The sequence below is a fragment of the Cydia pomonella genome, chromosome 18 (assembly GCF_033807575.1).
Source record: "Cydia pomonella isolate Wapato2018A chromosome 18, ilCydPomo1, whole genome shotgun sequence".
In the NCBI taxonomy this organism is placed as follows: Eukaryota; Metazoa; Arthropoda; class Insecta; order Lepidoptera; family Tortricidae; genus Cydia; species Cydia pomonella.
In genome coordinates, this window is record NC_084720.1 from 15,061,658 (window position 1) to 15,075,092 (window position 13,435).

Here is a 13,435-nt window from a genome sequence, read left to right on the forward strand (position 1 = left end):
GATACGGTTTCATAGAATACGTATATCAATTTATTGACAGAAAGGTAAGTTGTCTAAAAATTTTTTTAGTTTTCAAACGAAACATACCGTTCCATCCCTGTCACAAATATTTTTTTTTTAAATGTGGCTCGTAGTTATGAAAATCGGAATTCGATTTTTAAAGTTTCTATAGATGTGGGTTTACTCGGCTGCTCATCCCGCTTGCACAATTTATATATTTCTTAAGTAAGTGTAATCTCAGAATGGGATGATATAACATCAATTTGTAAATTCGAATTCGAATTGGCTTAGCGACTTATCGTATAAACTACTAGAATTAATCAAGTAAGTAATTGAGTTGTATCTTTACCTACATTTAACGTAATATTGTTTTTGTTACAGGTGAAGCATATCAAGTAGACATCCGCCTGGCAGACAAGACAGCAGTAAATTAAAGGTAAGAGCTTCCTTAATTAAATTTGAGTAATATATCGTACATTCTAACACTTATTTAGCAGAAGTTTGTGACTTTTACACAACTGTGTTTTATGAAATAAAGATTAAATCAGTTAAGTATCGCATCATAAGTCTAAACGTTAACATCTAAGAAACTGAAATAGATATGATCATCTTCCTAGCGTTGTCCAGGCGTTTTGCCAAGGTGCACTTAGGGAGCTTCGCGTCCGCTTGGCAACGGGTAGAGGTATACACCATATTTCATATTTTATTTGTATGTCTTTACCCATCCCATCACGGAACAATGGTGTTTCGGATATTTGGGAGGCGTGCGCGGAGCCGAATTCAATACTTAGAGGCCCTTCTGACACTTTAATGAAATGTAAGTGGTACGCCGAGCGGATGAAATTCTAAAATGAACTAGGATATTGGGTGAAAGCTATGGACTTAGTACTGGGTTAAAGGCTTTCATTCATATTTCAGATTATCCAATCCACACCATGTGTATATCCTAAAAGTGAAAAAAAAAATCTGAGGTCAAAGTACCTATAGCCGTAACGGCTATTGGGAACAGTTTGAATTTGGAATTTATTACGCAAGATTACGAATTACAAATGGGTTTTCCAACAGCTGTTACACCCTTACGTGGGCAGTGTAAATACCAAATACATAATGCGATTAAATTGTAATCTATGAAGCGGTTGCCTGTATTCATAGATTCCTACTTACCCAAAGGCGATTACGTGGGATTGCATCCCCGTATCAAATGACTTGCTTAATGCTTCTTGAATGAGCATTGGCAATTACGGGAATGATTTTGCTGTCGGTATTACTCGTACGGTAAATTTAAGTATTATCTGATGTTTCTGCATGGAAAAGCTCAAAAATGTCATGTAGTATTGGATTTTTTTTTGATGCAAATGATAAAAGAATCTTACGCCACCCAAATGTAGTCAATACAATTATTCTTTTTGATCTGAACATGACAAATTTTCTTTGTTTATATTAGATATTTCGCAAATAATTATTTCCTCCTTTATTCATAAAAATCATAAACTACTACTACTAAAAATACCGTCCGTAAGCACAAAAGTCAAAATGGCGCATACAGAGAAACGAACTAACGAGGAACGAACGAAAAAATGTAACTAAATATTGAAAATTCAAAGGCTTGTTTAATTTTCCACCATCTACAAATAAAGCAGTTAGACTGCATTTCTTAATTGTAAATCCTATTAAAAAAAAATTGTACTGTCACATCACGTCTCGAATTATCATATATTATCTCCATTTTGTCACCTAAAGCCTTAGAACGATTTGTCTATATTGTAGACATATGTACGTCATTGAAAAAGGTTTGAGCAACTTATTTATCTAACAAAGTAATGAGAAACGCCATATTAGAATAAGCACATCTTCCCATGAATCGGCGACTCCAATCCTTCTATTTACTAACTTAGATATAAAATCGATGCCTAGCGTGTGAAATATTTTATAAACTTAACTAACGCTCCGTAACTTGAATGCTTAAGTAAATTTTCCAAGTTTGCTGCAAGTCATTTAAGGTCAAGGCGCTTGCGTGATTTGTTCGTAATCTTCTTTAACCCTCTTAAAATAGTTGGTTTTGTATTCAATTGTGACACGATTTTACAAGGCAAAGGCCATGACAAATTATCACGTAAGTTAAGCTTGTTAGGTTGCCACGATAGACAAAAATCACGAAAACATGTCTGATTTTCATTTAGTTGCATTTATACCTAAATATATCGTTACCCTGTATACTGCTCCTTTTAGTATAAAGTACTTAGTGATAGGTATAGCCGAGGGACGTGATGAACAAAACTTTAAACAGAAGTATATTTTATGAATTAATTAGGTAAAACGTTAGAACCCTTTCGATGACCATATTTATTTTCCATCACAAGTTTGGCGTGACGTGCCATATCTTTTATTTTCTTCTTGTTTTTTGGCTTTCCTCCTATAATAATAGCATCATAACTGTGAGATTTTATATTAAAAGAAAAAATTGTAAAATGTAATAATTTCGATTGATTGAAACCTAAGTACATACGTACTGGTACATATTGCGGTAGTTGCTTTTGAAGTAATGTAATCTTCTTAATGCATTTTGGGGAAGGTCATAACTTATTTTTTAAATGGTTACTACCATAGTATCAATTACTGAACATTGGAAACTATTTTCTATATAGAAAGTACAGTAATGGAACTTTTAATCCACAAAAGTATCTAAGTCAGAATACAAAATCTTACAGATTTTTTGAAATAAAATCTGTAGGTATGTTCGATAATTATCTGAAGACTGGACGACGTAATTAATACGATGAGAATCTTTCCAGAGAAGGACGATTAATCTTTTGATCACGATACTTACAAGATGCCTTCAAAGAATTTAGCTGTAAGTAAAACTTCGTAAGTCTGGCTAGTCGCGGCGATGAGAGTGCAGAAAAAAATCCCGAAGTAGCCGCCAACGAGGAACAGTTTGCGGCCAAACTGGTCCGTGAGAAAACCGGCGATTAGGGAGGAAAACATCATACCTGGAATGTAAAATTAATTAGAGTCGCAACTACTCTAGACATCATTCACAGTAATATATGACTATAATCGTTTCCTAAAACATAATTGTTATAGTGGCACTCGACACTTTTGTCTCTGCAAAGTACAGTACTGTATATACAATACTACAAATTTGCTCCGCAAATCCTTTAATATATTTAGTACTTAACAACAAGCACGTGCTAATATTGCAACTTCATGTCTTTGGTGACTGCATACCACCAGGTGATCCGTGCTGGCTTTGCTTTGCTACTATCATATTTATCCTCTTTTAAAATTATTAAACGATGTAGAATAATAGTCCGTTTACCAACTGATTGTTTTAACATAATATTGCTCCGTTGATTTAAATATAAAAATAATCCCTTATGAATATAAAACTGTATACAATTGGAATCCGATCTAGTGGTCGCATGAGCGCATTTTAAACTTCAGGGTATCAATTCCGATCGCTCGGAATATCGCAATGAACGAAACACAAATAAGCCGGCTCTGTAGAACTTTTGATGAAGTTTGCCTGGTTTTTTTGACGCTTGAAATTCCACGAAATGTATTTAAAATTGTAATAGGCTATTTTGTGAAAGCTTCTTGTTAAATGTGGTAAAATTAAAATGTTATGTAGATCAAAGTAAATTAATCTTCATTTTACTTTTCTTCACACTACTTTTTGTAGTCAAATACAAAAAATTGCTTTGAACGGTAAGTAGACTAATATCACTAGTCCACGAAATGATAAATCGTAGGAGTTACCATGGCAACACACTAAAGGGTGTAGCAGGATAGCTTAGGAAAAATTGCCCCCAGCGATTTTGGGCCGAAACTGTAATTAAACGATGCCTTTTGGGGAGGTTATACTCTGCACAAAGTTTCATCCCTCTGTTACCCCCTGGGGGTGAAAAACACCCGATTAACCCCAAAACTGTTTTAATTATTTTTTCCTAAACTATGAAAGTGACGAATATCAAATTTTGTACAAATATTAATAAGACTAAAAGGTATGTGCAAAAAAAATATTAACCCCCTAACCATTCAAATTCTTGTAAAAAAAAACAAAAATAAAAAAAGAATCACCCTGTATATCAAGTTTGGCTCATGGTACACACACCATTTTTTTTTCAAAAATGAACCAGTTTATATTCTGCATTATACAAAAGTTTCATGGACCTACTCCAGAAGGAACATTGCGAAATTAATATGTATTGGCTCTTTGGTGCGTACTATTCATTGAACTCCCACTAAGAGCCTTGCATTATTAATAAACAATGGCTTGCGATCGGACCGCTGCTCGTGCCCGATTTGAAAAAGGTAGGGATAAAGAAGTATGAATCAAACTCATTTGTAATTATAAAAACATTTTTAGGGTTCCGTAGTCAACTAGGAACCCTTATAGTTTCGCCATGTCCGTCTGTCTGTCTGTCCGAGGCTTTGCTCCGTGGTCGTTAGTGCTAGAAAGCTGAAATTCTCGGCAAGGATATATGAATCAATAAAGCCGACAAAGTCGTACAATAAAATCTAAAAATTTAATTTTTTTAGGGTACCTCCCCTACACGTAAAGTGGGGGTGAATTTTTTTTTGCTTCGATCCTAGTGTGGGTTACCCGTTGGGAAGGTATTTCAAAACTAATAGGGGTCTTCAACAAACATTTTTTGATAAAGTGAATATATTCGGAGATAATCGCTCCGAAAGAAAAAAAATAGTCCCCCCCCCCTCTAACTTTTGAACCATAGGTCCAAAAAATATGAAAAAAATCGTGGAAGTAGAGCTTAAGAAAGATATTAAATGAAAACTATAGCGGACATGATCAGTTTAGCTGTTTTTGAGTTATCGCAAAAAGTTTCCCCTTCATAGTAAAAAGACTTACTTTAATTAGGTACTATATATGCAAATTTGCCTATTTATTTAACTCGCGTGAAAGGTACCGTTTCATCCCTTGGTTAACAATTTACTATACTTTAAGCTCCAGTTTAGCTTATTGTGACGGAAGAGGAACTACGGAACCCTACACTGAGCGTGGCCCGACATGCTCTTGGCAGGTTTTTTTTTAATTAATTTGGTTTCGGGACCGAGACGTTGCGTATTAAGCATGATACGAGTATAATGATTAGTGGCTACGAAATAGTACGTTTATTTTAATTTCGCAATGTTCCTTCTGGAGTAGGTCGATGAAACTTTTCTATAATGTAGAATATAAATTGGTTCATTTTTGAAAAAAAAAATGGTGTGTGTACCATGAGCCAAACTTGATATACAGGGTGATTCTTTTTTTATTTTTGTTTTTTTTTTTATAAGAATTTCAATGGTTAGGGGGTTAATATTTTTTTTGCACATAGCTTTTAGTCTTATTAATATTTGTACAAAATTTGAAATTCGTCACTTTCATAGTTTAGGAAAAAATAATTAAAACAGTTTTGGGGTTAATCGGGTGTTTTTCACCCCCAGGGGGTAACAGAGGGATGAAACTTTGTGCAGAGTATAACCTCCCCAAAAGGCATCGTTTGATTACAATTTCGGCCCAAAATCGCTGGGGGCAATTTTTCCTAAGCTATCCTGCTACACCCTTTAGGCCCCTGATCTTGTTAGAAAGAATAGGTCTTTGTCTGTTGAGATTAGCTCGTTATCCTCATGAAGTGTATTGTTACTTCTTTATTGGAAGCCTAGCGGTAAATATAGATTCCAGGAAACATTTCAATCGTAACGAACTTTAATTACAACCTGGCTTTAGTTCATTTCATCTACCACTTTTTGGTTAAATATAGCCACTTAGCACTAGTCAATCCTTTTTAATCAACGAAAAATTGCGAATCAAATGCGACATTAAACTGTGCATTGGAATTTTTCGAATCCTTTGACGTCCTTTTAGTATTCTACAGCAACATTCGGCTCTGTTTGTGAATTTTGGGTAATACAGAACGAATTCCACTATGGGACCAACTACAAAAACGAATAAAATGCAAAAGAAAAAACCTACCCAGCAAAAGAAAACTTCGTGATGTGATGCCAAAAAAAGGAAAGGTGCATGCTTTTTGCTTTTTTTTTCAGATTTGGGTACTTAGTTAAAAATTCGTTCAGTAAAGTGCATTGGGGTAATATTAGAGCGGGATATTTTTGAAAATTGCTGATATTTACGAGCCTAGAAGCACTTTCTATTGTAGCAAAAGTACGCAACATAACATGATAAGCGTTGCAGCACCGTAAGTGTTGCTAAAGTATGAATTGCTTCGGCTTTAGTAGATATCAGCCATTTTCAAAATTACCCCGCTTATAAAATTAACTCAATGCCTCTTATGTCTTACATATTTGGGTAGAAAAAATACTGAGCAACTATAGACAACATGCAGTGTAACAACACAAATACAGGATGTAACAAAAATAGTGGGGAACCGTTTAAAAGTATGCTTGGTATCGTGTCCTTAGAAAAAAGTAGAAGGAAAATTTTTTGACACAAAAAAATTTTCGGCTTTGTTGTTGTAGGGTTGGCCGACTTAGACGTCTTGCCCAAAGAAAAAAAAATCGGGTCAAAAAATGTTTTCTTGTACTTTTTCCTTATCAGAACACGATTTTTTTAATACTACGTGGGTGGCAAACAAGCATACGGCCCGCCTAATGGTAAGCAGTCTCTGTACTCGTAGCCTATGTACACTTGCAACTCCAGAGGACTCCGCACCCTCGTTGAGCTCTGCCTTACTCACCGGCAGGAACACAATACTATGATACTCATGTAGTACGGTCCTTATAGTAGGGTCTAGTGTTATTTGGCTGCGGTGGACACGAAACCGAATATGCTGGATAGTAGTTGAAATTGTACACCTTTTGTTACGTAATATCTAAATAACAAGTATTGGTTTCAATTAGCACGTCTTCTCGTCTTGCTTTTTAAAAATGAGTTCGCAAACGTGCGTCCCCGGTAATATGTGACAAAGGACAGTTTTAAAAATTCATGAAAAAAATTATGTTGGTAAATTATACAAAATGATGTATAAGAACAGTTTCAGCAAATGTTGCAGATTGTTTAAGTATCATCATACGTTAACATTAAGTCGATGTTCGGAGAAATTGTCACTTGTTTTGAAGTAATTTCTTAAGAAAATTGATTTCGTCTAACTTTCATTTATACTACGTCAAATTGATCATAACAAAAATGTTGTTTATTAAAGTTGAAGTACAGGATATGTGCGATACAAAATTACCATTTTTAGCAGTCCAAACACTACGAAATTTACAAATAAGATCGAGAAAATCAGTGCTCTACGTGCGTTTACCTAAAAGTCCAACAGATTTTTTTTTATTACTAATTAAGTGAGTTATTTTTTTTTATTACTATTAAAATATTAAAATGAAAGGTAACAAGACGTGCTCATAGAAACTAGTACTTGTTATTTCTATTAGTTAAAAAAAGGTGTACAATTTCATCGACTAAATCTATCTATTTGACATTTTTGCGACTAAAATCGATAACCTCCCCCACTAATTTAGTTACAATCTGTAAGACAAAAAATTCACCAGTATAAGGTACAGCGTTCAGCATTCCTTTTTGCACTAAGTTCATATCCAGGTCGCATTCTGCATTCGGCAGTAGGTAAGCAGTTGAGTTGCTGACCAGCACACTGGCCACTAGTGCGACTAGTGCCGCGCCTAGAATTTGGACTTGAAATCTGCCAAACGTGCATGCTTTTAATACTAAGTCGATCTGTTGCATAGGGTCCTTGGCTTCGATGCGGTCATTACCTGTTGGCAATGAACGATAGAAATCTTACATAATTACGTAATTAATAATTACTTATAACTTACTAAAAAAAAACAAATAAAAAGTCATTTCGTGTCGAAAAAAACGTAAACGAACCAAAAAAAGCACAATAGGGACAGTGGGGGGATTAAGACCCTTTTTTTCCAAGAATATGGAGGGTACAATTGAGATAATAAAATTTTTATATACTGACCAGCATATACTATAACAACATATACAAATATAAATTTCTTTGTAGGAAAGGATTTGGGTTCCTTATGGTATAGCATGGTTGCGGTCACCATATTTAACGGCGATCTGTTAATTAAGTTTCTTGCAACTCGTTTTTAGTCTATGTACTGTTAAGCTCTAGCCAATACCCGACGCCCTAGATTTAGCACAAGCCCTAATTAAATTGAGCTGACACAGTCTGGGCTGTCAGTCGGCCAAAACAGATAATTGGTAGAACAGCTAGACAGTTTTGATAATTGAATACTAGATTGTTAACTTTAGACGTAGTTACTATTGACATATCATACAGTAAAAATAAAGTGTGCTAATCTGCAGCGGCGCCACAGATATAAAGATAGAAATGATATTCTCAATTTTTTCTGTTGTAAATTGATGTCTTAGTGGTCTTTATTACGTACGTAAAATAATTATTACTACCATTAATTAGTGATTTTATTTACTAGCATTAATTCCGCGTTCCGCCTAAATGGTTTGAGTTGTAAGAGAGGCGCGCTCCCGCGCCCCGCTCTTATATTCAATCTATTTTTGTATCGGCTTTCGTTATTCCTCTCGCTCACCCGTGTACCTCTCTTACAGCTCATTCCTCTTAGGTGAAACGCGGAATTAATGAAAATATATAATATCACTTATTATTGAAAACATATAAAAACTTAAAAATGCGCGTTTTCCCAGAGATAAGACCTAGCTAGATCGATTTTTCGCCCCCGAAAACCCCCGAATAGCAAATTTTATCGAAATCCTTAGAGCAGTTTCCGAGATCCCCGAAATATATATATATACAAGAATTGCTCGTTTAAAGGTATAAGATAATGATTATTTTCAATAGGTACGTACGTAATAAACAGCAGTAGTACAGTCAGCGTCAAATACTTTGTAGCAACCAAAGTAGTCAAATAGTTCGGTACACCATATATTTAGTATGGTGTACCGAACTATTTGGCCACTTTGACTGCTACAAAGTATTTGACGCTGACTGTACATCAATTTACATAAGAAAAAAATGTATTCATAAACACGAGGAACAAATACGGACTTAAAGCCGACTCCTTGTGTAAACCTATCGCCACATTGAACACTGTATAATTACAAAACTAAGTTAATAAATACATCAAATTAAATTTTAATTCAAACATCATTATTTCATATTTGCAACCACTGACAAGGAAATCCAATCACAAGATAATTTCCAATTTATCAATGTTCGCGCATCTCATGTAATCCACGTAATCCCAGCGCCGAAAATCCTGGACTTTATTCGACTTATTCCGTCCCGAGACGTAAATTTCCCTATACTCGTCCAACCAGCTCCATCCCTCGTATTTATGCGCTTCAGAAAAATCCCTGTTGTAAAGATGGGACCAAACTCGATCCTCTTTTACGATACAATTCATTATTTTGCACGATTCAGATAAATTCAACACGTCTTTTATGGGAAGTTTTAAAAGTATCTCCAAAATAACGGCTTTAGGGAGGCTTAATAAAGTCCCGTGTTTTGTATTGTACTGGTTTAGTATGCAACTTTTGATCGGGTCCGTAATCTCTTTCACCGTTCGCTTAAGAACCGAAAAGTTCTTAATAGAACATGGTATTCCGAGTTCTGAAACGCCCAAAAAGCAGCTCGGTTCGAAGCATACTGCGTAAGAATTTCCCGTGTCTGGTATGATGGAATTCAACAGAAAAGCGTTGGCTAGAGGTTTGGCGAAAATTTTTATCGGTAGATCTTGGTATCCAATCAAAACGAATGTGGCTTCGTAAATATCTGTGTTTTTCTTTCTTGTGGATAATATATAGTCGGATATATCGATAGCGCCTTCGTTAAGAGCTTTTATTTGAAGGAAATCGTTTTCCCTCATTAAAATAAGCAACAAAGAGAAGAATAGCTCGCGCTCGAACCGGCGAGGTTCGATTAACACTTCTATCAATGAATCCAATGCCTGTCGTTGCTGGAGCGGTAATTTTTCATTTAAGAATGGTTTTGTGTGTATCCATTCCATTATTGAGCACGTTTGCTATTAAGTCTCACAGAAAGTTTTTTCTTTCTCCAAATAATATTATTTAGGTTTTCATTTTGTTTGATATTGAAGTTATTTTGTCAAGTGACTTTGACGTCGTCAAGTTTGATTAAATTGCAAAAAGGATCAAATTCAAACCTCAAAGCAGGTGTATACTTGCTCTATAGTATGCATGCGCCCGTAAGAGACAGAAAATATGAAATACAATGAAATAAAAACTTAATTATGCTGCAATTTGATTCTGCGCCTGTAATAGAGATAGCAACAGGTGGGTACGAAAATCTATCTGAAAGCGTCTCTGCTTTAGTTATCAAGACGCGTTCCGTCACTGTCCTGTCACGAAGCCAAATCAATTATGTTGAAGATCCTGATTGCTTTGTAGTTGTACCGGGCGCCACTTAAATTCAGTGTTGGCGTAATGGGCGCTCGAGATGATTAAACAGCGATCCATTTGCGGTTGTTAGTTTAATTAGTGATACTTTGACAACTCTGGATGACAGAATAAATAGTTTAAAGTAAAGTAATACCAGGAAGTAACGAGTTATTGGTTTGATTGTAATAGATAGGTAAAGTCTAAGAAAAAACGTGCACTGTACTGCTCCATCTGTTTTGTGGTCTCTGAATTATCACACGTTAATTTTTGATAACCAAAGTTACCTCATAATAAACAAAGCCACCTCGTTTAGCTGGAAAATTGAAAGTATGAAATTGCCGACTTTCTAAATCTTACTTTTTCATTCTTAATCTTTGCTAGGAAGTATGACGTAAAGATTCATTGCATTCGGAAAAAAAATAATGATTAAATAAATCTTTATGATTACCTACTTTCCAGATTAGAGACTAACATATGATTTAAATGAATTTTATGAGGTAGTACATAAAATGACTATTTATGCGACTCGTTAAAACGTCAATTTTTCATGCTGAATGGATGAATTGCTTAACACTAACTGCAAAAAAATGTAGATTTTGTCAAAAACTATAGATTTTTAATTTAACAAATTCTTTTTTAAATAATTCCACAACCAGAACCAATCAAGATACAATACTACTAAGTTCTTAAAAATGGAGACTTGGGCTATCCGAAACATGCCGCGCAAGTGCTTAAAAATGCGTGAGTTATGTAAAATTCGTTGTGAACCGGAAAAGTGACGAACGGTGGGAAATACCGTTATAACATTCTTTTTTTATACCACGACGGTGGTAAACGATAGGGTACAATAGGGCCAGTTTCATAATAACCAAGTAAAATCCTGAATAAGCCACTTGCCACTTATCTAACAAATAAAGTTATAGTTGCGTTTCACAATCTTCAAATAAGCTTAACTTGTAGATAAAATGCTATGTTTTGCAGGAAGATTTATTTGACAGTTAATTAATTTCTTAATTAGTTATCCAATACTTTACTTGGACATTGTAAAACAGACCCTTAGTCTAATAATATCGATCGAGAAATGGGCTCCAGGAAAGTTTGTACGGATTTTTGCGTAGCTTATTCTAGTTATCGTACATTGATAACAACAAATCAAAATAGCCTTTAAACTATGAAGGAATACAGAATAATTTCGATACAAAGATAAAATTATTAATATTTGTCTTATCTGTATTTAACATTGACTTTTAATGGTAAATTGACGCAGAAGTATATTAGTACAAGTGATGGTATTAAAATTGTAAAATGTGTTCAAAACAGAATTTATAGTTGGAGTTGGCAGTAAATGGTATTAATTAACCTATTAATAAAATTTAAGTATTCTGAGGGATTATGTCGCGTATAATAAATTTAAAATACAACAGTTCATGTCATCCACGAAATTCCGCAGATTTGTCAAATTTAACGCACGCATCTTCGTGAATGACACGATCTTATACATCTAATCCCGACGTTTCGAACCCTTGAGGCCTTGAAGCTGGTTCTGCCACTGTCAATTTCCTTGATAAAATGCAGTACTGCAATTTTCCGCGGTAAGTGACAATTCTTTAATATGATAAAAGTTAAGGACACACAATAGTTATTTGTACAACAAGAGAGCAAAGTTTGATATTTCTTCGAGTGCTTATTTTGAGTCCCGTGCAAGCGAAAGATTCTATAATATAATATAATTTAGAATCTTGAGCATAGTAAGGGACTCAAAAGCGCACGAGATGTAAACAACTTTGATCTCGTGTAGTATGTACACAAAATTTTTCACGTTGGCAGTGGGAACATATTTGGAAGGTAAAAATACAACCTGAAAAAATTTAATCCGTCTTCATCACTATTTCACTCATGTTTTCTGAAGGTATTCTAACAATTAAGTTTAATTACCGAAATAAAACAAAACGAAAGAAATTTCAATAAAATAATACGAAAATATTGAAATTACAAAAATCAATTGACAGTTCAATTGACAACTTTTATTTGTAAAAAAAACTTTGTAAGATACGGTCCGAATTGCGGACACTACTTTTGTCAACTATAGGAGTGATCGTTAAAAGTAAAATGATTTACTTTGCGTAACAATTGCGTAAACTTTATAAGTTCATTATTTTGATTGATTGATATAATAAAATACGTAAAATATGGTGTTTTTATTTAATTTTAAACATTTATTTCATTAATTAATTATTACGAAAGAAGGGTGTTTTGGAACAATGTGGTCTGACTTATTTCGAGGGTCTATTATTAACCGTCAATATACCGTTGAGTTACGTATGATCTTTTTTGTCTCTTTCTTTTTGCTAATGACGTGAAAGGGACAAAGACAATAGAATCCAAATATTTCGAACTTAAATTAGGCCCCGCACGTTTAAATGACATTCGAATATAAAGGTCACTTGAATGTTATTTTGTCTCACTTAGTGAGCAAAATGCGAGTTTTCTCACTGTTTTTAAGCAGAAAATTACGCTTGTTCGAGCGGCTGACATGAAAAAAATTAAATACAATTTTAAAACTAGGTACAGTCGAGTTCATAAATAAGTATACATTTTTTCACTTAAATCCATTGCGACAAGGTGAAAAAATGCATACATATTTATGAAATCGACTGTAACAACAGACGATCTTCTCGCTAAAAAGCGATCAAAAGATGACGCGCTAAAACAGCACATTAAAAGCGATTTCTTCTTTCCCTCTATACAAGGTGCCCGTGAGCATTGCGAGAGATTTTAACGGTGCATTCCTAAAATGGCAAGAGAAGCAAAAAATGTTATATGACTTTTTGTGAAACTCGACAAAAATAAATTTTTTGTTGTTTTTCTTTTCCCTTTTTTTGAACACTCCTGTACATAAAACGTAATTTTTATTGATAAACACATAACCTAAAATTAACTAAAAAGTTTTATTTTTATTTTGGGGTAGCCTCTCGAATACATTTTTTTTAAATATTTCGATGTCAATCAATAGGTATGTCCAGACTAGACCTCAAAGTGGCAATACCGCAGTCAAAAATGTGTTTA

At 34.3% G+C, this 13,435-nt stretch overlaps 3 protein-coding genes across 3 annotated transcripts in view; 1 reads left to right on the forward strand and 2 right to left on the reverse strand.

Annotated features, from left to right (window-relative positions):
• Nucleotides 1-13,435, forward strand: part of LOC133527561 (hemicentin-1-like) — a 443,871-nt gene that overhangs the window by 127,624 nt on the left and 302,812 nt on the right. Inside the window, exon 2 of the mRNA XM_061864618.1 lies at nucleotides 382-436. The gene's annotated coding sequence lies outside the window, so the exon portion shown is untranslated. The remainder of the gene's footprint in view (nucleotides 1-381; nucleotides 437-13,435) is intronic.
• LOC133527552 (synaptic vesicle glycoprotein 2C-like) overlaps nucleotides 1-13,435 on the reverse strand; it is a 39,192-nt gene that overhangs the window by 21,715 nt on the left and 4,042 nt on the right. The window contains exons 2-3 of the mRNA XM_061864609.1: nucleotides 7,510-7,734; nucleotides 2,828-2,990 (exon numbers count right to left, since the gene is read on the reverse strand). Coding sequence (XP_061720593.1) covers nucleotides 2,828-2,990; nucleotides 7,510-7,734 — 388 coding nt within the window. The remainder of the gene's footprint in view (nucleotides 1-2,827; nucleotides 2,991-7,509; nucleotides 7,735-13,435) is intronic.
• Nucleotides 9,085-12,128, reverse strand: LOC133527565 (uncharacterized). Its single transcript, XM_061864623.1, has one exon. It carries the CDS (start codon nucleotides 9,976-9,978, stop codon nucleotides 9,157-9,159), a length of 822 nt encoding a protein of 273 aa, XP_061720607.1. The 5' UTR covers nucleotides 9,979-12,128; the 3' UTR covers nucleotides 9,085-9,156.

Excerpts from the sequence above, each read along its gene's own strand:
- LOC133527565 (XM_061864623.1), bottom strand. The coding sequence starts at position 9,978 with ATGGAATGGATACACACAAAACCATTCTTAAATGAAAAATTACCGCTC.